Here is a 25,721-nt window from a genome sequence, read left to right on the forward strand (position 1 = left end):
CTTGTTTCGTGATGGTGTTATCTGAAAATTCATCACTCTGGGAACAGTGCTTGATGTCCAGCCCTTTAGCTTGTTGTGCTTTGTCCTCTGATAAGGAAACAAAACAGCCAAGTAGCACTTTGAAGACTAACAAATTGATTTATTAGGTGATGAGCTTTTGTGGACAGACCCACTCTGATAAGGAGTTCTTAACCAGGAGCAGTGGTGACTTAAAAAGGGCATTGAAGCTTTCTCTAGCCACCAGTTGTTTAACAAAAATCAATGTAGTAAACTTGGAACCTCCCCACTGTGGTGATACATTTCAATCTGATGAGGAGCATCTGTTTTGTCAGTAAGAAATCAACAGCTGTTATATGTAAAGAAATGCAAATCTAAGAGGCTGTAACTGTAAAAAAATTTTCAAAATTAAGTATAAAACCCTCTGAATTATCAAAACATTTTGCAGAGTATGAAGACAGGCATAGAAATAAATGACTGGTGCATAGTCTGCCATCAGCAAAGTACAGTGCAAAACTGATTTCAACAAAGGATGTCATGTTAAAGATTTCTCATCAGCTTTGTGTTTGGAAGTGTGGCAAAGGGCACTATTGGGGAAACTCTGAGGGTTTTTTTTATAATTAAACATTTACAGAGGACGTAGAATTATCTGCCATTGAAACAAAGCTTATTTCATTTATGAGAAAAAACTAATAATCAGGTAATTGTTAGTCTCAAACAGCCATAAGTCAGGACTTTTTCAATCTTTATAGCTTTATGAAGTTGGTGATACCTCAAAGTGCAATATGCTTTGAGGCAGTAGTCATTTATCAGATCCATCTGATAGGGAAAATAAGGAACTGTTGTTTATTTCTTCGTACAACACAAGAACTATAGGGTCACCAAATTAAATTAATATGCAGTAGGTTGAAAACAAACAAAAGGAAGTATTTTATCACGCATCACACAGTCAGCTTATGGAACTCTCCCCCAGAGGACACTGTGAAGGCCAAGACTTTAACAGGGCTCAAAAAAGGCCTAAATCCATGGAGGAAAGGTGTGCAGAGATGATGTCCATAGCATCTGTTTGTCAGGACTGGGAAGGGCTGATGAGTTGGATCACTTGAAGATTGCCTGGTCTGTTCATCTCCTCCAGGCTCCCTGGCACTAACCACTGTCAGAAGGCAGGATGTTGGGCTAGATCCAGTATGGCCATTCTTATAGTCTTAATTCTGTGACTTGGGCTTGAATGTGTAAGCCAGGGAAAGTGGGGAATAAAAGCAGGAAGTCCCACTATGTCTTTTAGGTGTTTGACTTGGTACTGCATGACATTTGAATTACACTAAAATGTTGTCAGATTAATGTGGCACACATTAAATGGTTCAAAAACTGGCTATTTGGTAGTTTTCAACATAGAATTGCAAGCCAGGAATCATGGAGTGGAGGCTTTTCTAGTGATGTTCCAGAGGCATCAGTTCTTGATCCTACATTATTTAATATTTATATCGCTATCGTGGAAGAAAAACATAGTCATTACTGATCAAGTTTGCAGGTGGGGGAATGGTACATAAAAGAGGACAGGTCACTAATACGGAGCAATCTGGATCGATTGATAAGCTTGGCACAAGCAAACAATGTGTGTTTTAATGTAACAAAATATAATTGTATACACCCAAAAACAAAGAAATTGGGCCATGTTTACAGGATGGAAGATTGAAAGAGACTGGGGGGCTATGGCAGGTAATCAGTTGAACATGAGTTCCCAGGGCAATACAGTGACCAGAAGGGATGATGCAATTCTTGTAGTATGAAAGGTATGAGTAGGAGCAGAGAAGTTTACTTTGTCTGAATTGGACAGCGATCTGATTGTTACTGGAACGCTGTGTCCAGATCAGATCTCTGCAGTTCAACAAGGGTGCTGGTGAATTGGAGAGGGTTTAGTGAAAATATTTAAAGGATTAGGCAGTCTGCCTTAGAGGAGGTGAATATTTAAAGGAGCAGGGAAAGAACTAATATCTAATGGATGGAATATGAAGCTAAATTCAAACTAGAAATAAGATATAAATTTTCATAAGTGAGAGCTATTAAACATTGGCACAGTTTAGCGAAGTGTTTCACCTGGCGATTTTTAATCAAAATGGATGTTTTTTCTAAGAACTCTGCTTTAAGAATTATTTTGCTGATATTCTGTGGCCTTTGTCATACAGGAGATCGGACTAGGTGATCACAGTGGTTCCTTCTTTCTGCACCTCAGTGGTCCGGAAGTTAAATTTGCACACATGTCAGGATGTGGCTGGTTTCCCCAATTGAATTTAAACAGGGACAGTCCTGGGGCCACAAGTCTCACCTCAGATACAGTCAGAGTTGAAGAGAAAGTGTTTGTTTAATTCATAACCCGATTTTAAGAGCAGTGAGGGACAATGTTATTTTTAATGCATCTCTGTCCAAACTGATGTTCCATGCATCTCTTATCAGTATGTTTGTTAAAGTAAATGACTGGCAATCAAGACCACAACAAGTGTCAAGTCGTAGGTAAACATGTCAGTTACCATTGTCCAAGGAAGACCCATTTACCCCTAAAGCTTGCTTCCCTGTTTTAGGCCTGTATATTTATCCTACTTTGGGAATACCACCATACATGACATTTGCTTTCACCTGGAACAGTGGAAAACTAGCTCAGTCTCTTCCTTGTTTGGGTATGGCAGTTGTGCTCTGTTTCAGAGCCTGTGGTTCACAGTTCTGGCAAAGCCGGCCTGGAAGTCAGGAGAACCATACCAGGCCTTGGCGATGACTGCTAAGTGCTTGCTCTGATAAGCTGCAGATGATTTTAGAAAAATGCTTCTGTTGCCATTTTTGATTCTTCTGAATAAAGAAAAGCTGTGGGGGGATATATTTACACCTCCCACCCATCCCCTGCCCTTTGTTTAACCTTTGAAGTATCAGAAGAATTGAGTCTGATCTTCCTAGCTTTTGACAGAGGACTTCTCAAGTGGTCTTAGATCATATTTCACTAAATGAGTGTATTGATTCTAGAACAGTGGCACTCTTTCTCCTGAATGCATGCTGGTCACTGGAGTTAAGTGGGTGGTAACATAGAGTTTTATACAGTCAAGTTAAAAACTCCTTTGTACCCCAGTTGTTCAGCTTTCTGCCTGACTTCAGGAGAACCTCAACTAGTTCTTCTGTCACAAGTCGTCCAAGGTAGACTGATCTTTTCCTTTTTTTTTTATTATTATTTTATTATTCCCTTTTTGAATTAACTCTTCTGGGCCATCTTTTTATCAGAACTTAAAAAGGGCAGAGGTCCAATATTGTCCATTGCAGGTCTCTCTTAAAACATTAACAAACTGACGGGGTCTTAAGTATCGCTCTGAGTGACAAATGCATTCAGGAGATTTTGACATCAACACTGAGGCTTACTGCTGCATTTTGGTGCCTTTTTGTGCTAACTCAATATGTTTCTGCAAAAACAAAAATTAACTCCTTTTTCTGTTGCATTGACAGCCTTATGGGTTAGTTGCGAGAGGCCAAAAATGCTACTGGCCTCATGTTCCACCAAGCACTGTAATCTCCCTGTGGAAATGTCTGTGTAATGTCCCTGGGCCTACAGCAAGCTTTCACTTACACGAAATCTGTCTTGGACAAATCACACATCTTAAATTACTATCGAGTTTCATTGTGAAGGTAACAGACAATGACAGTTATTAGACATCTCCTCCAGTCCATTCTAAGCTGGGGACTGCAGTTCACTTATTCCAGCTGCTTCCAAGTCTATTAGAAACTCTGGGTTTTTAGTGCAATAAGATACAGAAGAATACAGCAGGCTTGTTTCTTTTCATTCTGTGGAGCAACAGCTGACTCCCTAAACTCTTAATTAATAAGCATGTCCTACAGTAATCCCTTAGCGAAATCCTCTGTAGTGGAGCCGCTAGCAGTTGACTACACTGAATCCCACTAATGATAGCCATTGGACTGACCCATGTCCCAAACCCTTGGTTGTCACGGCTAGATTTCTAGGTACCAGGAGAGAAGCAATTTCTATCAGCAGAGCAGAGATTTCTGAAATCTCCTGCCAGACTATGCTCGGCATCGGTGATGTTTCCATCGCCGTACCGCCTGCTGCAGGTTCCTGTTCTTCCTATGCCACGCGTAGGCCTTGTTTACAACCACTTTGTCATTCTGCACCTCTCCACTGATGACATAGACTCCTGTTTGTGTACCTCTCATGATGTTGTGGACACAGGTAGCATCTAGGTCCAGCCAGTGCTGCAGGTTTGGGTGGATTTCCGACCGGAGTAGGGGGCCATGCTTCAGAACTTCTACTTTGGTGTCCATGTTAAAACCAGAAATGGTGGCAGTCATGTTTTTCCTGGAGATCCTAATTTTCAGAGCTGGAAGAAGGAAATGCAAAACAGTGACCTATTGTTACCCACCTGATTTGGGTAATTCTTGCTCGTTCTTGTGTAAACCTCCAAATCTGTGCTCACAGCTGCTCTAGAGCTGGTAACCTTTCTCTTAACTTCCCTTTCCTTTGAGTTCGGAGGAGTGCTTGTGAAGGAGACTCATGCCACTGGATAGGCAGAGGCACAAGCTGGGAAGCAGTTGTGCAGGTGGCCTTGTGCATCTGCTCAGGGTACCTCAGTACTGCTCTGCGCTCCCTGCGTTGGTCCAGTCATAGTCTTTCTGTCAGAGCAGGGGCTACAAGCACTGAGGTCGTTGTCAAAGTTGTTGTGGACTGAGCTATGAAGATTGTATGGCTGAAATGTGTAGAACTTCATGGAGACTGAAAGTTAAACAATCTCATTGCCCCAGCCCCACCACCTCCTCCAGTCTCTGGCCTCAGAGCAGAGCCAATGAATTGCCAGGCTGACTGATGGAGTTTGGTGCGTGAAGTCTGGAGGTGAATAAATGTGTTTGCCTCAGTTGGAATCTGGTCTCCAAAATGAACCATGTTTGGTTTTAGTTCTATTGCCCCTGTGCTGTGATCGCCAGTCAGAAATGCATAAGGCAGGTGGCTGACCTTGGATTAAGCCTTGAATCCTGGGCAAGTTGCCAGCCCAGCCATGGCAGCATTTGGACACTTGGCATTCAGTGCATAGGTGGGGAATGAAAACTGTAAAAGCTGAAGCCATAACTGTTTCCAAGTCACTTTTCTACAGCAAACAGAAGAGTCTTCCCATGATAGCTGCTGTTTGGCAACTGTCAGAGGGGAAGCCAGCAGCTGAGGTGGGAACAAGACGTGTGTGTACTCACCAAAATCACTGGCGCAGAAGATTTCCAGTATCTCCCTGGCAGTGCTGCCTTCCTCGAGCTCGCAGTCCCTGCAGCTGGCTCGGGGCACTGCTGTAACAGAGACAGTTGTAGCACTCTTTCAGCTTTTCCAAAAGCTCCCTGATGTGCCCTTGAGAGCACCACTGCCCGCTTCCACGCTTCTGGAGCAGCTCAGGAAAGCTGAGTTGGAATGCAGCCACTCCTTGGGCTTTGTGTTCAGACTGTTAAGTAGGGAACTAAGATATTTGCCTATACATGTCCCCATACTGCCATTTGTCCAGAGCATGCATAGGTGAATTCAGTGTTTGGAACAACCTCTGATACCCCTTTGGGCAACAGTTTGTCATCTGGAAAGCTACAGTAGGGACTAACATCAGTGGGTGAGATTGTGTTCTCTTGATTTTTTTCACTTATATGCTTGCAGTTGGAATAGTTTCATGTTCTGGAAATTCTGGCAGCACCAGCAGCCCATGTTCTGCAGTAGAATGTGAAAAAGTGCTAGCAGGAGTTCCCCTTACACTTTCACTTCAAAGCTGTTTGAGTTTTGCTTCATGCCCACTGACGAGAGGAGCATGTCCCCTTTTTAGCTGTTTTCCTATGTACAAAGACCATCTGAATGGCTTTTCTGGTGCATGTTTTTTAACGTTAATATTGAGCTGAACATCATTGACTTTGCTGGAGGATCTTGTGGCTATGTGAGCCTGTGTATTATTAACCCATGCCTGGCTTGAAGGAGCCAGGTGTGTTTAAATCTATAACAAAATCTTAATTTCTCCAAAATGCTAATAAGTCATTGACACATTATCACGTGGTTTGAACCAGGATGCGAATTTTCTGGGTCATTATAGGGGTCTTTTGCATACTTGGCTTAATCTAATTCTTCTCACACACACACACGCACGCGCCCCACCCCGCTACTCTCTAATTTGCTCACCTTGATCATTTTTTTTCTGATTTGTCAACCTTGATTACTATTTTTGGTTCTCTGTGCCTTAAATATTGAGTCTGTTCTGGTCTGGCTATGGTCTGAAGAAGTGGGTCTGTCCCACCAAAGCTCACATAATAAATTATTTTGTTAGTCTTTAAAGTGCTACTTTACTGCTTTTTTGTTTTGAAATTGAAAAGGTTTTAACAGAAACCAAACCCCTAAGGTCTAAATAGTCTGACTAAAAATTCTTCCCCTCCTAGCTGCTCTGTTTTCTCCAGTTCTCTATTCACCATGGAGTTTTCCTGGGTGGACAAACCAGCATTTCTGCAGTACAAAAGCCTATTAGAATTAAGAGCGGTAATTTTAAAAAAAGCCTACACACAAAATGGGCCCCTGTTTTTGCTTTGCAGTTCACCTTTCAGTATTCTGCATGGCAGAGTGGGTTTGAAAAATGCCTTACTTCTCTTGCTGGATGTGGTTTCATCAGTGATTGTTGAGATGCATAAGTTGTGATCTGCAGGGAATTGGTTGCAGTCCAGGATTTCAGGCCATGGGTATCCATAACAAGCCATGATTGGAGCACAGCTGTTCTTAACAGCTTCACACAGGCTGCGGCAAGGGTAGATGAGCCTAGTGAGAGAAACAGGACTGTGCTGAGTCTCACTTTTCCTTGCAAGCACAAGTGAAGGTTAACTGTTCAAAACCACTGCCCTCCCTACACTAACAGCATTGTGCTGTACCTTGGAGTGACATTTGTCTTCCCCACAGGAGCTTTAGGCTGCACAAGACACAATGCAATAGTTGCAGTCCCAGAGGAAGGAAACATCTTTCCCCCCCGCCCCCTTTAGTTCTGGTACTTATTTTCCACAAACAACTAGTAAACGGTACCTATGTTTTAAATGGGGAATAACTTCCACAGACATTGCCTGCCCTGTGAATGTGCGCGTTTGGAAGCCAAACAATAAATGTTTGCACATATGAATGGTGTTAACAGTGCTGGAGAGGATATAACAGGGTGGAATTAAGGGCTAAGAGCCATTCCCTTTTCCTTATGAAGGGTGCAAGGTTTTGCCGCAAGCACCCTTCTTCCAAAGGTGAAGACACTTGCTCTAGTTATGCAGCTGCTGCTTGTATTTCTGCTCTGTTCTAGCTATAGTCCCAGAGCTCCTAAATTGCAGTTTGTCTCCAAGCCACCACAAGGACTGGGCTCTTCCTTGGTAAGAGCCCCTAGTTCCTAAAGCACCTGCTTCGGGAGAGGGGTTTTCTAAGGAGAGATGTTGCAGGGGTAGGATTATTTGGTTGAGCACCAGAGAGAGAAGTAGGGGGCAAAGATATTTATAAGAAAAGTAGTTACTGGAAACCTACAGTAGGAGACAGGAAATACTGTGTATGGATAGCACAGTGGAAATTCATTGTGCATGAAAAACTGGACTCCAGATGAGCCCAGGTGGCATGGCCAAGACACTTGTGGAGGGGGTTAAAGGTAAAGGAGAGCGAAGAATTTCTAAACTGGAATAGGACGCTTGCTACTGGTGGGAGCTGAGGAGAAGAGGGAATTACTATGTAGTAGGAGCAAAGAAAAGATGTTTTGAGTTTGGTTTTGCACACTACAGAAGCTGGACTGTTGAGTGAAGACAAATGTGGTATGCAAATGGAAAACTACCAGAGGGTTTCCCCAATGTAATTAGAGCTGGGGAATTGTGAGAGTTATAAGGCAGCTGATCTTCAAACTAAGTTCAAAATCAATTATATATTTCACGTGTGTGGCAAGATCTTTATTTCCCCTCTAGGAATGCTGCCTGGTAGAAGTGGGAAACTCCTTGAGTCATACCATTCATCCCCCTGCTCCCATATAACACTGTTCCTTACCCTAGTTTGGTGCTTTGTTCGTTTAGAACAGTCTAGTTTTAAATGACTTCAGCAGATGGGCTCCCCAGTTCTTCTCAGAGACCTTTCTCCTATGAGGAACCTTTATCTGATAGATCATGGTCAAAATAACCAGACCTGAAATGCCTTACCTGTCCAAGCAGATAGGTGCAAAGAGTGAGCAGAGGAAGATCCTGGCATCTGGGTGGCACTCTCTGACTAGCAAGGGCAGCCAACTAGAAGCCTGCTGGATCACCTCTGCCATAGTCTCGTGCTCCAGCAGGTTGGGGATGCGCATCTCTGAATATCCAATGTCGTAGCACAAGGCCATATTTCTTGGAATGGGTGTACACCAGGAGGAGCTCCTCAGGAAGTACCCAGGAACTCCTGGGTAGCCCCAGGTTAGCAGACAGATGAAGAGAGTCAACAACCATCGTATGTTCAGTTTGGTAAACCTGTAGTTTCCCGCATCCATTCTCTCCTCTGAGCAGTAGCTATAAAATGTTGAGAACAGGTGAGAAAGGCTCTGCCTTCTTGAGCGCACTGGAAACTGACTTGCTTCTGCCTGGGAGAAGGTTTTTTATAGTAGGAAGCCACCTCTCTGCTAATCCAGTATCATTAAATACAACTCTGGGAGCTGTCTTGGGAAGACAATACCACAGTTTGTGTTTGCCCTGATTATTTGGTTTTTTGTGGGGGGCTTGGCTGAGATCAGCAGGTGTTGATGTGACGGGAGGAGGGTGGAGTGGCTTGGGCCCCCCTTGCTTGGAGCTATCTGTTCAACACTATTACTCTGGCCCATCCTCTTCTCCGGGTTAGTCATTATTTTATAAATGCCAGTATTTTCCTCTCTTTTGTCTTTGTGGAAAAGCAATCAAGTGTTGCCCCAAGTCAATTAGAAGCCATTTGTTTAGCTTGATCCATTGTTAAATAGGCAGTGGGGTGGGATGGCCCCAAGTTCTGAAATTAACCATTTCAAGGAACTTTCTTCCCGGTTCTAGAGCAATTCATTTGCATCTGTGTGGGAGGTTGCTTACACACAAGATTATCAACATTTGGTTGACACACTCCATCTAGTATTGTGTGCCACAAAAAGCTCATTCTGAATGGAAACTATTTCTGGAGGAAATTTGGCTGCTGCAGTTTAGGAAAGGCTTTTCCTTCATGAGCATGTAATTAAATGTCCGAATCTTTATTGATGTGTTAGTGAGGTATTGTCAGTTTGCTCATTTAAGACTTTACTTGTGTTACGGTACTGACTAGGGGAGTGGCAAGTGGATGTTGCAGCTCAGAAGCAGCTCTGTTAAGAGGATTGTGTGTGCTGCCTATGGCAGTTGTTCCGGTGGGAGTAGGGGCGCATGGACGCAACTGACTGCGTTGCGTTGTCCGGACGCTTCTTGGGAAGCAAGCGGCAGTGTTGTTTTCTGCAGACTTAGCACCTGGCTGTACTGAATGAGAGAGAAGCTGCCTGCTTGCTGCGGATGTTAGCAGATAGCATCAAGCCTAAAGAGAAGTAATCACCCTACTTTTTCAGTGTGTTCCTTGGTTGGGCTGTTGGGCTGCTCTTAGGCAAGAGGCTTGCCAAAATTCTAGGGCAAGTAGCTCAGGAAGCTGGAATGTGGTATTTGTGCTTTCTGACTGGACCAGATATGCTTTCCCCTTCCTAAAATATCGTCAGTGCTAGTGATGGCTGAGCGCAGTTGGTATGTGCTGTGGGATCTCCGTGGTATCACACTGATCGGATTATTTACCCCAAACCCCCTTTGACTGGAATAAAATATCGCCAGTGCTAGTGATGGCTGAGCGCAGTTGGTATGTGCTGTGGGATCTCCCTGGTGTCACACTGATCGGATTGTTTAACCCAAACCCCCTTTGACTGGAATTTTCCTAGCCACATGATCTCAGATGGACCTTCTGTGAAACTTGCATATAATCTTGGTATTGTCTCTAAACTGCTAGTTTCATGTTGCTGACAGGGGTGGGGAGGGCTTTGCTGGAACCTGGTGTCTTGAATGCTGTACAGTGAGTAATACACCCACCCCTTATTTCTGTGGCCCTGCTGGTGGAATATTTCTTCTTCCCCTGCAGTATAAACCTGTGTTCAGAGATCAATTATCTTTCGTTAGAATGGAGGGCACCTCACTCAGGGTGTGGAAGTGAGGCTGGAGGCTGCCTTCCCCCTGTACATCAGTGGATTCTCAAAGCTATACGCCCCTGAAGAGCACCTGGTTCTCTGCCAAATTCCGCTCCAGACAATGAGAGAAGAGAAGCCTGAGAGCACTACAGATATCCCCACACAAAGGCTCTTGGTTCTTTTCCAGCAATTAGTATTTATCAGAGTTCCTGGCAGCCCAGTGGGTGGTACACTGTGCTGCCCCATTCAAGATCAAGTTCCAGGGGCACAAATGGGAATGCACTGAAGTAAAGAAAAGTTTTAAAAATTGTATCAAAGCTAACGTTAAAGTGTACATAACACACAGATTAAGAGCAGAGGGTCTGTGCATCTGGATATAATGCTGAGAGTTAAAACGAACTTACTATTTGTGGATAAAGTCATAAGATACAGAAAGTATGTTTTCAGCAATGTCTAAATTCGGGTGAGACTTTCTCCTCTCAAATCTGTTGGGAAGCTTCTAACTTTCTCCCGTTTTCTTTGTTGCTTGCCATTGGTTCGGGATTTTACTGCAACTGTTTCCTTGGTCTTTTATTCACACTTTCTCTCTCACCCTGTCTCTCTCTCTGCAGAAATTCCAGATTTCCTGACTGATGAAGAATGTAAGTTGATTATGCACCTGGCCCAGCTCAAAGGGCTACAGAAAAGCCAGATCCTGCCTACTGAAGACTATGAGGAGGCCATGGAAATGATAGAAATCAGCCAAATGGACATCTTCAACCTCTTGGATCACAACCAGGATGGGCAGTTGCAGCTCAAAGAGGTAGGGAGAAACCTAGAGAGGTTTCAGAAGGGGACTGAAGAGAGGCAGTGGCGAAGCTGCTCATCCCTTACTGGTAGCTGCTCAAGGCCTGGCTATTGCCCAGCACCACTTGTTTCATTACCTAAGTGGAGGAGTTCAGGTCTCTACAGGACTGCAGCATGGAAGGGAAACTTATAAGTCTGTGAGACTTTCAGTAGCAGTGATCCTACTGGGGCTTTGCTTGGAAATCTCTGCTCTGATGAGCTAGGGAAAGGGCTCCTGTGCCCAGAATGAGGCACAGATAAGAGAGCACATGCAGTCTTCTGTTGCTTCAGCCTTCAGGCCTGTAGACGGCACTGGTAGGGCTTTGTTTGGTGAAGCCTGCAGAGTTAGCCCTGCATTCCCATGGTGGGCAGGGCACTTCAGACTCACTGCTGAGCATCTGTGTGTAACCTGCTGAGTCTACTAGGCAGGCGTGGTCAGACTTCATTGCATTGCAACCCACTTTTGATAAGAAAAATTATTAAATGACCCCAGGATGGGGGACTGAAGCCTGAGCCCAGCTGAGTCTCTCCATCCATGGTGGGTGGGCCAAAGCAGAAGCCCTTTAATGTGAGCTCCAAGACCCAGTGCTAAAACCATTGGGTAGTGGGGCTTGGACTTTGGCATTGATCCTGGGTCCCAGCAAGTCTAATGCCAGTCCTGGCAACCCCATTTAAAACAGGGTCCCAACCAGTGTTCCCTGTAAGTTGAGCACTTGTGCGGCCACTCCGGAGAGATTCAGATGCAGCCCAGCTGATTAGCAGAGAGCCACAGCTAGGTTTTTTTATTTCTGCTGGTGGTGCACATATTCACAAGCCTTAGTGCACATAACAAAATTTATTCTGCGAATGGATGGAAAAGATTAGAGAGAGCATTGGTCGCAACCCACAGCCTGAGAACTGACCCTAGGGTAAACAAGTGCAGCAGGGGTGTCAAATCAATTCAGCCATTGTGCTACACTCATGTTTACAGCGCAGGGTTCAGAGCACAACCTGGATCCCAATCCCTATTGTGCCTTTGACTCACTATGTGATCCTGAGCAGCTCGTTTCCCCAGTGGTGAACAGGGACTAAATCATGACAAGTATCAGAGGTAGCTGAGTCAGTCTGTATCTTCAAAACACAACAAGAAGTCCTGTGGCACCTTAAAGACTAACAACTATTTTGGAGCATAAGCTTTTGTGGGCAAAGAGCCGCTTCATCAGATGTGTGAGTGGGGGGTTCCAGAGGAGGGTTTAAAGAGGGAGTTTCAGTCAAGGGGAGGGCCAGAGGCTAAGAGTGCTTGCCCTCCTTTGCGATATGTGGGTGTGCAGCTGAAAAGCACCGGGTAGTTCTGAGTATTGCTCTTCATGAGAGTGTGAATGCAGGACAGGCCTTCCTCCTCCAAAGCGTGGAGTCTGAAACACTTGATTCCCTGGTTGTCTTCAGAGTGAAAGTATTTCTTTCTAAGCTCTTCACTTGGGAAGTCTTTCAGTAGCACAAGTAAGAGCTCAGAGAGGTGGCTGTGTTAGTCTGTAGCTTCGAGAACAACAAAAAGTTTTGTGGCACCTTATAGACTAACAGATATTTTGGAGCATAAGCTTTTGTGGGCAAAGAGTCTTTGCCCACGAAAGCTTATGCTCCAGAATATCTGTTAGTCTATAAGGTGCCACAAGACGTATTGTTGTTCAACAAGTAAGAACATTAATTCTCTCACTGTTCAGTTGACTGCCCCTCCAAGGGAAAGGAAGACACCAGCTGTTTTCTCTTGGTAACTGACTAGCTGGCTTACTCCCAACTGTGCTCTGTGGTGGCATAAACTGCAATGTTAGAGCAAGTGCTGGTCACATTGCTATACCTAAGGTTGTAAAATAGCTTCCATTCAAATCCCTCATGTGCGGTGATGCACTGGAAGCCTGCTAGCAGCTGACTTTTCAGAGAAGCTCTCAGGATTCAGAGCTACCAGTCTGCACGGTTTAATTAACATTACAAAGGAACAAATCATTGCCCAGGATGTGAGGATAATTGTAATGTTGTAATTTCAGGTGTTGACGCATACCCGCCTAGGAAATGGCCGGTGGATGACCCCTCAGAGCATTCGGGAGATGTATAGAGCGGTCAAAGCAGATCCTGACGGCAATGGTGAGAGGAGCTATGAAATAGAGCTTCTGAGAATCTCTTTTATCTCTAGCGTTCTGGAGACCAGATTTAGTGCTGTCATGTGAGGCTGGAGCAGGAGCCTCATCTGCAGAAAAATCTCGCTGTGTGTGTAGCGAAAGCCCACTCTCTCCCTTTGCCGCTCACCACCAGCTCTCCGAGGCCTCTGTGAAGTAGGTTAACTTATTCACGCTCGCATGCCCTGCTTCAGAATGGAGAGGGGATTTGTGTTAGTGCAAACAAAAGGCTGCCTGCAGAGCTAGGAATAGAACTCGCCTCTGGACTCCCTGCCCCCTGCTTTAGCACCCAGAATGTTGTCGTCTAAGCTGATTTATTTTCAGACTGGCATCGGGGCTCATTGGGTGGCCTACGGGACTGCAGTGTGTCGAAGGTCTGAGCTACACTGAAAAGCTAGACCAGCCCAGCTCTGTCGTCCAAGTGTGTGAGACTCCCCTGAGCTGTACAGTTAAGTCGACCTGGCCCCAATGTGGACAGTGCTAGGTCAATGGAAGAATTCTTGCTTCTGTCTAGCTACCACCTCCCAGGAGACCCCTCCTGTGACTGTAGTGAGTGTCTGCATTGCAAGTATCAGAGAGGTAGCTGTGTTGGTCTGTATCCATAAAAACAAGAAGTCCTGTGGCACTTTATAGACTGGCAGACTTATTGGAGCATGAGCTTTTGTGGGCAAAGGTCTGCTTGATCAGATGCATCTGACAGAGCGGGTCTTTGCCCACGAAAGTTTGTGCTCCAGAAACTTCTGTTAGTCTGTATGGTGCCACAGGACTTCTTGTTGTGTCTGCACTGCAGTGCCTTGATTGGTGCTGCTGCATACTGGAGAATCCTTTGGGTACGCAGTTCTGCTTTGTTCCCCTTTAGTTAGTTCTTGGGGACCTGCAACCCCTTTAATCTGCAGAGCTGTAAGATGTGCTGCCAGCATCCCCAGCTTTTCAGCTGTTGGCCATGTCTCCTTCCTGCTGCTCACAGCCAGCCGACTTGGAGCACTGCCCTGCTAGCTTCACTTCCTGATGGAAGAGCATTGGGGTCATTGGACACAAAGGCAGTTTCCTCAGTCATCTGTTGATGCCTCTCATCCTTTCTCTTGCCATCAGAGTTTTAATATGCCAAGAGTCCAGTTCCGCCCATCCTTCCCTTGGCCTGCCAGGAGGCCCTGTCATCCCCAGCATGCAGTTTAACCTCTCCCGCTCTAATTATAACGCCAGCAGTTGAGTGACTCTCCATTTCCTAATCAAATTAAGTAAACACATTTCCAGTTGCCTGGCTCTCTGAGCAACCCAAGAGAAGCTGCTTGGAGCAGCTCTTGGAGAATGAGGAATTGGGCTAAATATCCGGTCAGCCCACTTGCCTCATTGCTCTCTTGGCGCATGACATCCTTGGCTGAGCATAGGGCAGATGATCTAACTGTCAGTGGTGTTTCCAACATGCTGAAGTTTAATAAATGAGAAGCATCACTTCCACTCCCAATGCCGTGCTCTGTGCCGTTGGCAGTGCTTCACTTCCAGAATCCTGCTCCCCCCATTGTTAGCAGCATAACACTGGGCAGGCCGGGTCACAACCTGGATGTGGCACTGTGTCCTTAGAGGCAGGAAGAAGTGGAGGAGGAGAGTTGGGAACAGACCATGTGTGCAGATTGCTGGAAGTGGTGACAGGTAATTGTTCAGCTGCAACTGCCAGCCTCTGGGGAACCTGCCCTAATGTGAACAAAGGCAAGCCCCCTTCTTCCCTCCTGGGAAAGGGGCCAGTGGAACACTGCGCCCAGCTGCGTCGGTGAGCTGTAATTTTGTGTCAGTACCAGGAGTTCTCCAAAGTGCAGGGGCAGCCGGTTTTGGTGTTTGGTTTTCCTTTTGCAGCTGACATTTCTGATCCACCACTCGCTGTGTTGAGCTGTCTGCTTGCTGGTTTCTGTACTGACCCAGAAGGTTGCTAAACTGCCAGCATATGATGTATAGGGCCAGACACCAAACCTGATCCTTCTTAAAACAGGAAAGGTGAGGGTCTTCCATGAACTGGGAAAGGTCAAGAGATAATCCTGCCCCTCTTCCCTTCCAGTGCACAGCCCAGCAGGCATGTCACGAGCCCTGTGGAAGGACATGTCTGTGTTTTAGCATGAGCCACAGTTTACATCTCATTTCTTGATTATTGTACACTCAGTAACCAGAGCTTGTGCTGGTTGCATTCCCCTTTCATGTTTTGTCCATGAGTTACGTAAATGCAGAAAAGCTTCAGAATCAATAACTGTTTTGCATTCTCTGTGTAAAATTGGCAGATAAATTCGTGTTTGAAATGTGGGCAGAGCTCTCAAATCAGAGTCCATTTATTCATTCAACTACCAAGTCCCTCTCAAGGGGCAGTGCAGCCTTTTAGGTAAGACATCACAAAGGGCAAAACTGGAAGGGCTGTTTGTTTCTTTAGAGTAGATTACTTTGTGTTCTTCAATAGCACATCAAATTAAAATGTGGGTAGCCAAAATGTACGCGTGGAGTTCTACGTCTCAGTTGCTGCGTTTCTAGAGGTCCGAGCATGGCCTCTGCCCAGATAGACAGACTATTGCATGCTGCGACCTGTAGTCTCCGCGTTAAAGACAAAAGCAAGTGCAATCTTGTGCATTTAACACCTATCGGACGTGGCTGTTTGGCTACCAGTGGGCTGCCAGTGCAGCCCTATGACACGGTTGCAGACTCTTGGCATGGCAGTTTTAGAAGGATAAAACCCTACAGTACCTTTTGCTAGGTAACACCAAAACCCCTGGACACTACCAGGGAAATGTTCAGCTGCTACCTGAAAGCTCAAGAGAGCCTGCTTTCCTTCTCTCCTGTAGGTGTGCTGAGTTTGGAGGAATTCAAACAGCTAAACATTCGTGATTTCCACAAGTACATGGGAAGTCAGAAAGTGAAGATGAGTGACCTGGTGCGGAACAGTCAGCACACGTGGCTGTACCAGGGTGAGGAGGCACATCAAGTCATGAGGTCCATACGACAAAGGTAAAGGCACCTGCAGGGTAAGGATCTGTGTAGACATCACCATCATCTCGGAGGAAAGGTGAGATGCACGCACAGGGGGCAGGGTCCTGAGACAATGCAAAGTGGTGGTCGTCTCGTCTCGGGTGAGAGCCTTTGGAAGGTAGGAATGCTGAGCACTGACACCAAAGAGGGAGAGTCCCGTTTAGGGTTGAAATTAATCTACGAGTATGAGTTGCTCTGTGGACAGAAGTAAACCCTTCAGCTACTCTCTCTCTTTGCTTCTGCGGGCAGCCTTGTGGAACCACAGACTCAGTGGTACATGGGAAAACTAATGAAAACATTAATCAGGTGAAATTGTTGCCTGTTCCAGTGTTAACTAATTTACCAATTATTACTGTGTATTTACTTAACTACTCACGTTTCACCTGGGTCTCTCCCTAGAAGAACTGGCCCCTAATGAAAGTAGCTTTATTCCAGTTCAGCAGAACAGGCATCCAGTGATATGTATCTGTATGAAAGTTCAGCCCCATTTGTCCACCGCTAAGGTTCAACTCAACCCTCTGCCAAGCCCTAATCTAGAACACTCATTCACTACAAATTGCAGCTGAAAGTCTCTTCCATTTCCCAGCCAATCCTTTTTCCTCAGTGGGTTTGAGACAATTAGTTGAGATGCTTTTGTGTGTCATGTGCAGCTAGTCTGGTGCTAGCGTGTGGTCCAAGGCTTAAAAGTGGATCTTGGCCTCCCTCAACTTCAGCGGGTCCCAGAAAGAGAACTGGTCCCTTACCATGTGTTATACCAAGTGGGGCAGCAGCTGTTCTTTGCTTGTGCCTTTTAGCAGGTGTCATTGGGCCCCTGGTGCATTTCCAGCATAGCACTTACTTGGGCAGTGCTAGGAGGTATCTGCTGGAGCAGAAGCTTACTGTTCCCAAGGGTGCCCATAAAACCCTTCATAGGACTTGGGGAGGAGGGTCTCAGAAGTCAGATTCCCCCATAATCCTGGTACAGATTTTGTGATCCAGGCCTAACACTGCAGCCCCCTTCCTCCTGTCCCAAAGGGGTAACCCATCTGCGTCAGCGTTCCCTGTCACTATGCGCTTGTGCCGACTGCCCAAGAGAGCTTCACGTGCAGCCCAGCAGAACACCCTCGGCTAGACTTTTGTTTCTGCTGGGGGTGCGCATTTGCGTGTCTCAGTGCACATAAATTTTTATTCTGCACATGGGTGGAAAAAATTAGTGGGAACATTGGTCTGCATTCTTACAGACAACCTATCTGAGAGGTTCCTGCTTGCTCTGGGGATGACCGGAGAGGTGGGAAGCCCTTGAGGAGGGCAGAAATCTTAGAGCAGGCAGGTGTAGTCTCATTGCTTTCTTCCCATGCTCTTGGGGATGGCACAGAACAAGCAGCAGACGAATGGACGAGTAGCGTGATAAGGCTGCTAATTGCTAAATCTGTCTGCCCTTCCATGCAATCCTGTCATGGTCCTGCTTTGCAAACATCTCTGGGCTCTGCTGGGCCGTTAGCAGGAGCCTTGAGAAAGGATGGACATGACAGCTGGAGGTCTCCAGGGCCGTGTACACGAAGGAGTCTTTCCCAGCATCCGGCAGCCCTGCGAAGTGAGTCGTGCTTAGCCAGGACATTTTTGATTAACACTAGCTAGTCTTTTCTGCACTTCTCTCTGGCTGCCCAGTTCTGCAAGGTGTCCCCTCAACCTCTTTGCACTAGTGTGCTGCCTTGCACGGTCTTTTTAAAGAAACTCGGGTAGAAGAGTACACCTGGTGTGTGCTGTTCTGCAGAGCAGGAAGGTGTTGGTCACTGATCCTTTTACCCATTGTATGATGCCAGTGCTGACTGTTCAGTCAGATTTACTCACTGCATGTTGAGCAGAAACAGTACTATAAGCAGGTTTAGGTGTTTGGTAACCTTTCTTCTTGGCATGAGGCCCTTCTCTACTGCCACAAGGGGACCTGCCAATTCACTTAAATGACAGATATTCCCTTCTGCCCCTGACTGCCACACACTGACATTCAAATGCCACTGGAGTTGTTTGGGCAGAGCCCCTCTACAATACCTTTTGAACATTCATTGGCATGTCCCCTTGACCTCAGGCTCCTGGCTTCTGCTCAGGGCTGAAGGGAGTTCTGTGTCTCAGCTGAGAATGATGTGGTGTGGGGAAGCAAGGTGCTAGGACTGAGGTTGATAAAGAGGCTGGATCAGACAAAAGCCATTTAGACCAGCTTCCCTGCAATGATCTCCCTCCTGGGGACTCTTCTGCCCTGACACCTGCATGCAGCCCCCACATGGTAAGGCGAGGGAGAGGCTGTGGGATAGCTTATCCACTTGAGAACCATTGACGGGTCTTATCAAGGCCTTGACTAGTTAATGCTGGTTCCACTTGTTCCAGCCCTTCTTCTGTTTGCATCTTAGGTTCTTGGAAGCAGGAATTGCCCTGTCTGTAGAGCGTAGCTCATTCCTGGTGGGCAGAGAAGGAGTGGCTTGTTCTGCTGCTTCTACACCTGCTTTCCTGCTTCTCCAGGGTGATGCGCTTGACTCGCCTGCCTCCTGAGATTGTGGAGCACAGCGAGCCCCTGCAGGTTGTCCGATACGACGAGGGAGGGCACTACCACGCCCACATGGACAGTGGGCCAGTTTTCCCTGAGACTGCCTGCAGCCACACCAAACTGATCGCCAATGAGAGTGCTCCCTTTGAGACCTCCTGTCGGTGAGTCACACCCTGCAGTGAGGTGCACGTAGCTGCTAACTGCAAGGCTCTGTCTGGGAGCAGACTGAAAACGACGCTTGTCGGACATGAGCCAAGTGCGAGATGTGGGGCTGAAGGCAGCTCGCTTTGCTGGACGGGGCTTGTGGGTTTTCTTGCTGCCTTGGTCAACTGAAATGGCATGAGGAGGGTTCACCTCTTGTGCCCTTCTGGACAACACAAAGGGAAGCACTGGCTTGCTCCAGGAAGCTGCTGATCCATCCCTGCTGGAGGCTAAAACAGTGCTCCATAGGGCAGATAACCCTATAGTTTAGCCAGGAGCAGATGAGATGGTCCCCATTAGCTTCCCCATGGAGAACACTCTATTGAGGCTCTGGGCCAGGCAATACATCCTGGGGCCCCTCAGCACATGCCAGTAAATCTAGTCCATTGGGGTGACAGGGAGTGTAGGGAAGGGCTTATGTGACAGCCTGTGGGCGTCTTCATTCTTCCAGCTTTACCCTGTAAGCAGCTGTGCTCTCTGTTTTACAGCTACGTGACAGTGCTGTTCTACCTGAACAACGTGACAGGGGGAGGAGAGACCATCTTTCCTATAGCTGATAACAGAACCTATGAAGAGATGGTAAAGGAGCCTCTCCCCCCAACCCTGTCTGTCTTCTTACTGGCCCCTGAGTTTGTTTCCTTTCTGTGCATGGACGCTCTTTGGCGTGGTTGGGGGAAGGTGGATTTGGGGCTTGGGTTTACGAAAGCTGCTCTCTCTAACTGCATAAGAAAGGCAACACTGGGATCCAAAGGTCCATTTAGCTCAGGATCCTGTCTTCCAACAGTGGCCAGTGCCAGGTGTCTCAGAGGCTAAGTGTAATCAAGTGATTTCACCCCGCCACCCATCTCCAGCTTCTACAAACAGAGGCTAAGGACACCATTCCTGCCGAGCCTGGCTAATAGCCATTGGTGTACCTAACCTCCATGAATTTATCTAGGGTATTTTTAACCCAGTTAAAGTCTGGTCTTCAGCATCCTCTGGCGAGGAGTTCCCCAGGTTGTGCACTGTGTGAAGAGATACTTCCTTTGGTTTGTTTTAAACCTGCCACCTAGGAATTAGGGGAAAGGGAAATGTTTTAAGCCAAGTGATAATGAATGTAACAAAGCCCAAAGGGAAGGGACTAGTACAGGGCCATGTCTTCGCCTCTGGGAAGATCAGCACTGCCATGGCTGAGGTTCCAGTGTTCAATTTAGCAGGCCTGGTAAGGATGCACTGAGTCAAACACACAGAGCACCCACGGCAGCACCAATACTCCTGCCCCGCATTGCAAGTAAGAACTTGGCGGGCACAGACGCACCCATCAGCCTCCCACAGTGGAGATGGCGTGGAAGCCCCAACTGAGATGAGTTGCCCTGGCTATGTAACTAACACAGCTGGAGTTGTGACCTTAATTTGACCTTCCATTCTCCTGTTAGACTTGCCCTAAGAGTCTTCATGTTCAGCGATACTGGAGAGACCCCAGGACCGCCTGAGCACAGGTTCTGCTGTGCTGCTTGTCTCTTGGCGGATTTCCTCACGTGAGGATGAAAGCTCTTTTCTTTGCACACACACTGCTGTCACCCAGCCGGTGCACAAAGGGAACAGGAGGCTCTAAAGCTGGCCAGAAGCATAGAGCACCTGGGGCAAGGAAGGGAGGGCAGGCAGTTCACTGACTTCTCTTCTGCGTTCCCTGTATTGGCTGCTACAGACGTGAGGGGAGTCTCCTATCTGCCTCATGCAAATGTAGAGCCATTTTAATGTAAGGGTCTGGTAAATAGGATGTAGGAGCTGAGGGGCCTCATCTCAGTCCTGTTTGCAACGTAACATTTAGTTTTATGTCTTTTCCTCAGTCTTTGATTCAGAATGATGTTGATCTACGAGACACCCGGAAAAATTGTGATAAGGGAAACCTGCGTGTGAAGCCACAGCAGGGTACAGCTGTCTTCTGGTACAACTACCTGTCAGATGGAGAAGGTACTGTCCCATCTCCACATGACACCTGTTGGGAGGGCATGGGGAAGGAAAGGGTGGGAGGGCAGCAGCCAGTTTATTTGGGCATTGCTATTTGTCTTCTATGGATCAGGGCATTTCTTCACGTGAATTCTGAAAGGACGGCCAAGGAGCAGCAACCAGGAATTGTTGAGCACTGCTGAATTCTCATTGGTAGCGGCAGAGCTGAAGCTTTCTGTTCTTGCAGCCAGAAGACCCATGGTTCCTAGCTTCTTTGGGCAGTTTTACCAGCTAGAAGACAGAGGCCTAGGTAGCTGGCATTGCTAGCTGCTTCCCATTCAGATGTGTGAGCTGGAACCTGGGCTTCAGGTCTACGTGTGCCCTGTTGGCATAAAGCATTGTGCAGATTGCCCAAGGGTGACAAAGGGAGACAGCCATTGGATCTTGGACACGGGAAGAAACACACAGCTTGCATAGAGCTTTGTGGCATTTGGGGTTATCTCCTCCATCTGCTCCAACACCAGGTTGCCATCACTGCAGTTGTCTCTACTCCCCATGGTCAGCCCAGCGTTTCCATATTCCTGGTAACTGGGGCACCTCTTTTTGGCCCTTGCACGTTGGCCAGTGGCTGAAGTAGGGAGTGTATCTGTCTCGTCGCTGTACAGTCAGTCCTCTTTGCGCTCTCCTCCTTCACGCTGATAGCCGCTGATGTCATAGCCTAGTGTCACGCTGATGTGAGGGCTCACTCCGTCAGCGGAAACAGGAGCACAGCTATCGGGAGGAAAGGGCTAGCTCTGGCGCAGAGCACTAGTCTTGGGGACCATTGTTCCTGTCTCACAGGGTAATGCCTTTGCAGACCAGTTGCATTGGTGTGTGTGCTGTTACTGTGATCACCTGCACATGGGGCAGGGACTTGAACGTGTGCTGGCAGATGGTCTCTCTCCAAAAATCTAGCCCAGAATACTGAGAACTAACTTGTCTGTGCTCAGCATGCCGTGTGTGGATTTCTTGTGCACGTCTGGATTCCTACTGGAATCTATATTGGACAAAAACTTTGTAATACTTTGAAAACGTAAATAGTAAATGCCTGCTCCCTTTCATACTGGACTTCTCCGATTGGCAGTCTGGGTTGGATTCAACAGGGTTGGGATATGCTTGAATCTTCCTAATGGCAGATGCATGTCACCCAGGGTGTTGGGGCATTAGACTGTGGAGAAAGGAAAGAGGAGTACAGCTGTCTTGTGAGCAGCCGCTGGTTTCACCTACAGGAAATCTCAGCAGAGGGTGGTGAGGCACCACTGCCCTGGGGAGATGGAAGAAGGGGTCCAGGCTTCAGTCAGTGCACAAGCCTACAGAGAGCCTCAGTGTGCTGTAAATGAGATCCCTGGGGCTCTGCTCAATAGCAAAGAGAATAAGAAGAATAGCTCCTGAAGCCGAGTAGGTTGGAGAGACTCAGTGGTGCTGTTGGGAAGTGCTAAGGAACATCTGTCGCTGCAGCAAAGGCAGTTGTTTGTTTTACGCAGTGCGATTCGTAATTTTCAAAGACAGGCATTACCTTCCAGCAGCCATGGCATTTGGCCTTTCCAAGCTTTCTACTGGCAGCAGGTGTCATTTCTGTCCTGCTGTGAAGACTGTGCTTATGCTAACATCCACCAGTACTAAGTCAACAGATGGCAAATAATTAGCTATGGCAAAGCTGATCACTAGGGTTTTCCCTTAAACCAAGTCACTGACCTCAAATCATAGCAGCTGGTATGGTCTGACATCTGTCTCGTGTGCGGGATTGCTGTACTTGTTACCACAAGAATAATACTTGCAGGCCAGAAGGGAGTCTGCTGCCCTGTCTGTCTGCATTCACTGCAGGAGAAACTGCAGGGTTGTACAGTGGAGTGGAGTGCAATGCAGTGCTTCCCAACGTGAGTGCTATGGTTTGTTTTCCTTATGCAGGCTGGGTTGGTGACCTGGATGAATATTCTCTGCATGGAGGCTGCCTCGTCACTCAAGGAACCAAGTGGATTGCCAACAACTGGCTCAATGTTGATCCCAATAAGAGGCGCCAGCTTCAGTTCCAGCAGGAGATGGCTCGCTATGCCAAAGAGGGGGATGAGACCCAGAACGAATGGACTGTAGATAAATCCTACAGCAATGTGCATGTGGAATTGTAATGTCCAGCACGGCTGGGCTTGGAGCTGCCTCTCCAGTAACGCTGCAGGAGCCTTTTTGCACTTGCCAGTTGAGTTTATTGGTTTAAGTCTTTCAGCATTGTACCCTGCCCCAAACACATCCCTGCCGTGATCTCAAGCTCTGCTGTAGCCGTTATCTGTCGGTCAGACTGGGGAACGCAGTACAGTAACTAGTGTGTTGGGAAGCTGAAGCACAGGCTGTGGAAGGTTCACAACACTATGTACGGGTGCATTTTTATTTCAGGGTTTTCTTCCTATGTGGGGAGGTCCAAGCACCAGTGAGCCCTGCCCAAGCAAGGCTCCCTGCCTCTCCAGGCAGGGCCTTCTGCAGGGGAAAGCACTGCCTATGGGTCTGCGAAATTTTTGACCCCTCTTCGTTCAGGCTCTCACTTTAGCATTGAAATGGTTCACTCTCTTCTTCTTTAGCCGTCTCCACAGGGGGTTCCTTGGCACCTGCCACTTTGTGCTCCTAGAGTGTGCTGCTGCTATTCCCTATGATGCTCTGAGCCCAAGAGTATCATCTTGGGCTCTTGACCAGTAACTGGCACCGCTGTCAGCCACGCCTGAGCCCACAACAGAACATGGGGAGGTGGGGTCACTGTGCTTCTCTAAGCCACTTCTCTAAATTCCAGCTCCAAGATGCGAGACTGCTTGGGGACAGAGAGGTGTCGTCACTCTTGTGTCAGGAGAAAGGGAAGTGTTGCAGGTCCAACTGTGTGCCTGTGGAGATCTTTGGCATGTTAGTAGTGGTGACACTGCCTCAGGGGTGATGTGGGCCTTTGTCAGGTTGAGTATCTGAGAGAAGGCAAGCTTTTATGTGCAATAATGGCCTAGCTGGATTGGGTGGGGAGGGATGGAGGTGTTTCAGTCTAATCCCAGGATTTGTGTAACTGACTAGTTAGGTGTTTGGGTGTTTCCTGAAGGTTCCTTCTGCCAAGTGACTCATTTCGCCCAATCATGGAGCGACATAGACATACTAATATTCTGTAGCAAGTTGGAACCTTGTAAGGTTGGGGAGGACTCCCAGTTCCTCTCTACACAACTGAACAAAAGAAACCTCTGTGGATCATCAGTGGATCCTTGTGCCGAGGGGTTGGTCACTCCCTGTTCTCTTCGGCTTGAAGAGTTTTCTTCCCTAATTGGCTTGGATTTCAGTCACTGCATTTGTGGGAAGGAATCAGCTTGAAATGTAGCAGGGAGTAGAGCAGATCCCTGCCTTGCCCCGACACAGTGCCTTGGCTGAATGCATGACTGCAAGGTCTGGAGATCCAGAAAATTGGTAGAAGGGCCATGGAGCCCATGTGGCAGAGGGAGCCTGTCGGGTATGCAGCCATTTGGTGAGGCAGTGGCTGGAGTTGTGGCTGAGGTGGGAGGTGGGTTGGTTGGTTTGATTGATTGATTTTAAGGCTGCTGAACTCTGAGGAAAGGGCTGAATGTGCTACCTTAGTATCTGGTGTTTGGGCCCAGGACTAGGTAGATGCACTAATGATCACAGCTCTATCCCAGTTTCATAGTATTAGGTTACATACCACACTAGTCCAAGAGAACGTACTGCATCCCTGAAGCCCAAAGACAGTCCTGCTGGAAGTTACCCTGCCAAGCAAGCTGGGAGACTAGCCATGACAGAAGGCGGGGGAGGGGAGAGTTGCAGTGAAAACTAATTTCCTTTTATTTCTCTCTGGGTTTTGGGAGCAGTTTGGAATGGTCCAAAGAATATTTGTTCCAAGGCATGGGAGGTGTCCTTTAGCCCCAGCACTAGGGAACAGGTGTGTTGCTATTAGTTTTACTGTGTTCCTGTGTTTTACTCAAGCAGCTTAAAAAAAAAAAGGGGGGGGACAGAAATGTCTGTGGTGCGCTAGGCTAGTGTTGCATGTTGCCACCACGCAACTCTTCCAGATGAGGAGACCAAAAGGACGCTGTCAGTGTTCTGTGTCATAGGAACCTGCATCCTGGAACAAACCTGCAGTAGGAGATCTCCAGCCAGAGGCACGGCAAAGGGTTAATGCTGTGTGTTTACTGCATTTCTTCTCTTTCCAGAGTGTACTTGCACCCTGTAGTCACTTAGCAGCAGGCTGGGGAGTAACTGGAATGTGTTGTAAAGGATCTTCTGGAGCAAAGTGATCGGTGTTGGTTAGTAGCAGGAGTAGAAACAGGACTCCGATGGCCTATTCTGTTCAGTGTAGTTTAGATGTGACCCGTTGGAACCCTTTCTCGCGGGATGTTCTTGACTGAATTTTGAGGTCTGGTGTGTGCTTTGAGGGTGTTGCTGCTCTTTCCTGAGTTCTTTCCACTTTGTGGTAGACTAATTTAAGAATGGAGAGTTTTGTACCTTATTTTTGTACAATGTCATAGCTTGGATGCTTTCTTCCTCGGGTGATGTGACGTCATTATTTATTTTCCAGTAGGCATGAATTTTATTGGATTTGCCAAGTCCAAGCCTGCAATCTTTTTGGTAATGTCAGGTCGTATGAATGACTTGGCACTGTCAGTTGCATGTGCAAGTGACTGACTGTTGTCTGCCTTTTTTGTGTCTTCCATATCCTCACGTGCACCCAATAAGTTTGTCATCCCTTATTTAATATTTATTTAAGTTATTGTATTTCTGTGCAAAGAGGCCAGGCTGTGTCCTGACAATAAAGTTTTGAAAACTCTTTGCCTGGGACAGTGGTATTGTTAGTGTTTCCATGGGCTGAGTGACCTCAGTGGCAGGACTGCAGTTTCCTGAAAAGCCCACCCT

The 25,721-nt window shown here is 47.1% G+C and overlaps 2 protein-coding genes across 2 annotated transcripts in view; one reads left to right on the forward strand and one right to left on the reverse strand.

Annotated features, from left to right (window-relative positions):
- P4HTM (prolyl 4-hydroxylase, transmembrane) overlaps positions 1–25,646 on the forward strand; it is a 31,000-nt gene extending 5,354 nt beyond the window's left edge. The window contains exons 3-9 of the mRNA XM_075006050.1: positions 10,787–10,977; positions 13,022–13,118; positions 15,970–16,132; positions 18,647–18,832; positions 19,361–19,451; positions 20,702–20,825; positions 22,749–25,646. Coding sequence (XP_074862151.1) covers positions 10,787–10,977; positions 13,022–13,118; positions 15,970–16,132; positions 18,647–18,832; positions 19,361–19,451; positions 20,702–20,825; positions 22,749–22,966 — 1,070 coding nt within the window. The 3' untranslated portion in view covers positions 22,967–25,646. The remainder of the gene's footprint in view (positions 1–10,786; positions 10,978–13,021; positions 13,119–15,969; positions 16,133–18,646; positions 18,833–19,360; positions 19,452–20,701; positions 20,826–22,748) is intronic.
- Positions 1,416–8,408, reverse strand: LOC142019164 (secreted frizzled-related protein 5-like). Its single transcript, XM_075005666.1, has 5 exons — positions 8,194–8,408; positions 6,636–6,805; positions 5,230–5,316; positions 4,197–4,367; positions 1,416–1,484 (listed from the first exon to the last, which is right to left on the reverse strand). The coding sequence occupies exons 1-5, from the start codon at positions 8,370–8,372 to the stop codon at positions 1,477–1,479; spliced, it is 615 nt and encodes a 204-aa protein (XP_074861767.1). The 5' UTR covers positions 8,373–8,408; the 3' UTR covers positions 1,416–1,476.
- Positions 25,647–25,721: the final 75 nt, after the last annotated feature.

Source organism: Carettochelys insculpta, chromosome 11 (assembly GCF_033958435.1).
Source record: "Carettochelys insculpta isolate YL-2023 chromosome 11, ASM3395843v1, whole genome shotgun sequence".
Classification (NCBI taxonomy): Eukaryota; Metazoa; Chordata; order Testudines; family Carettochelyidae; genus Carettochelys; species Carettochelys insculpta.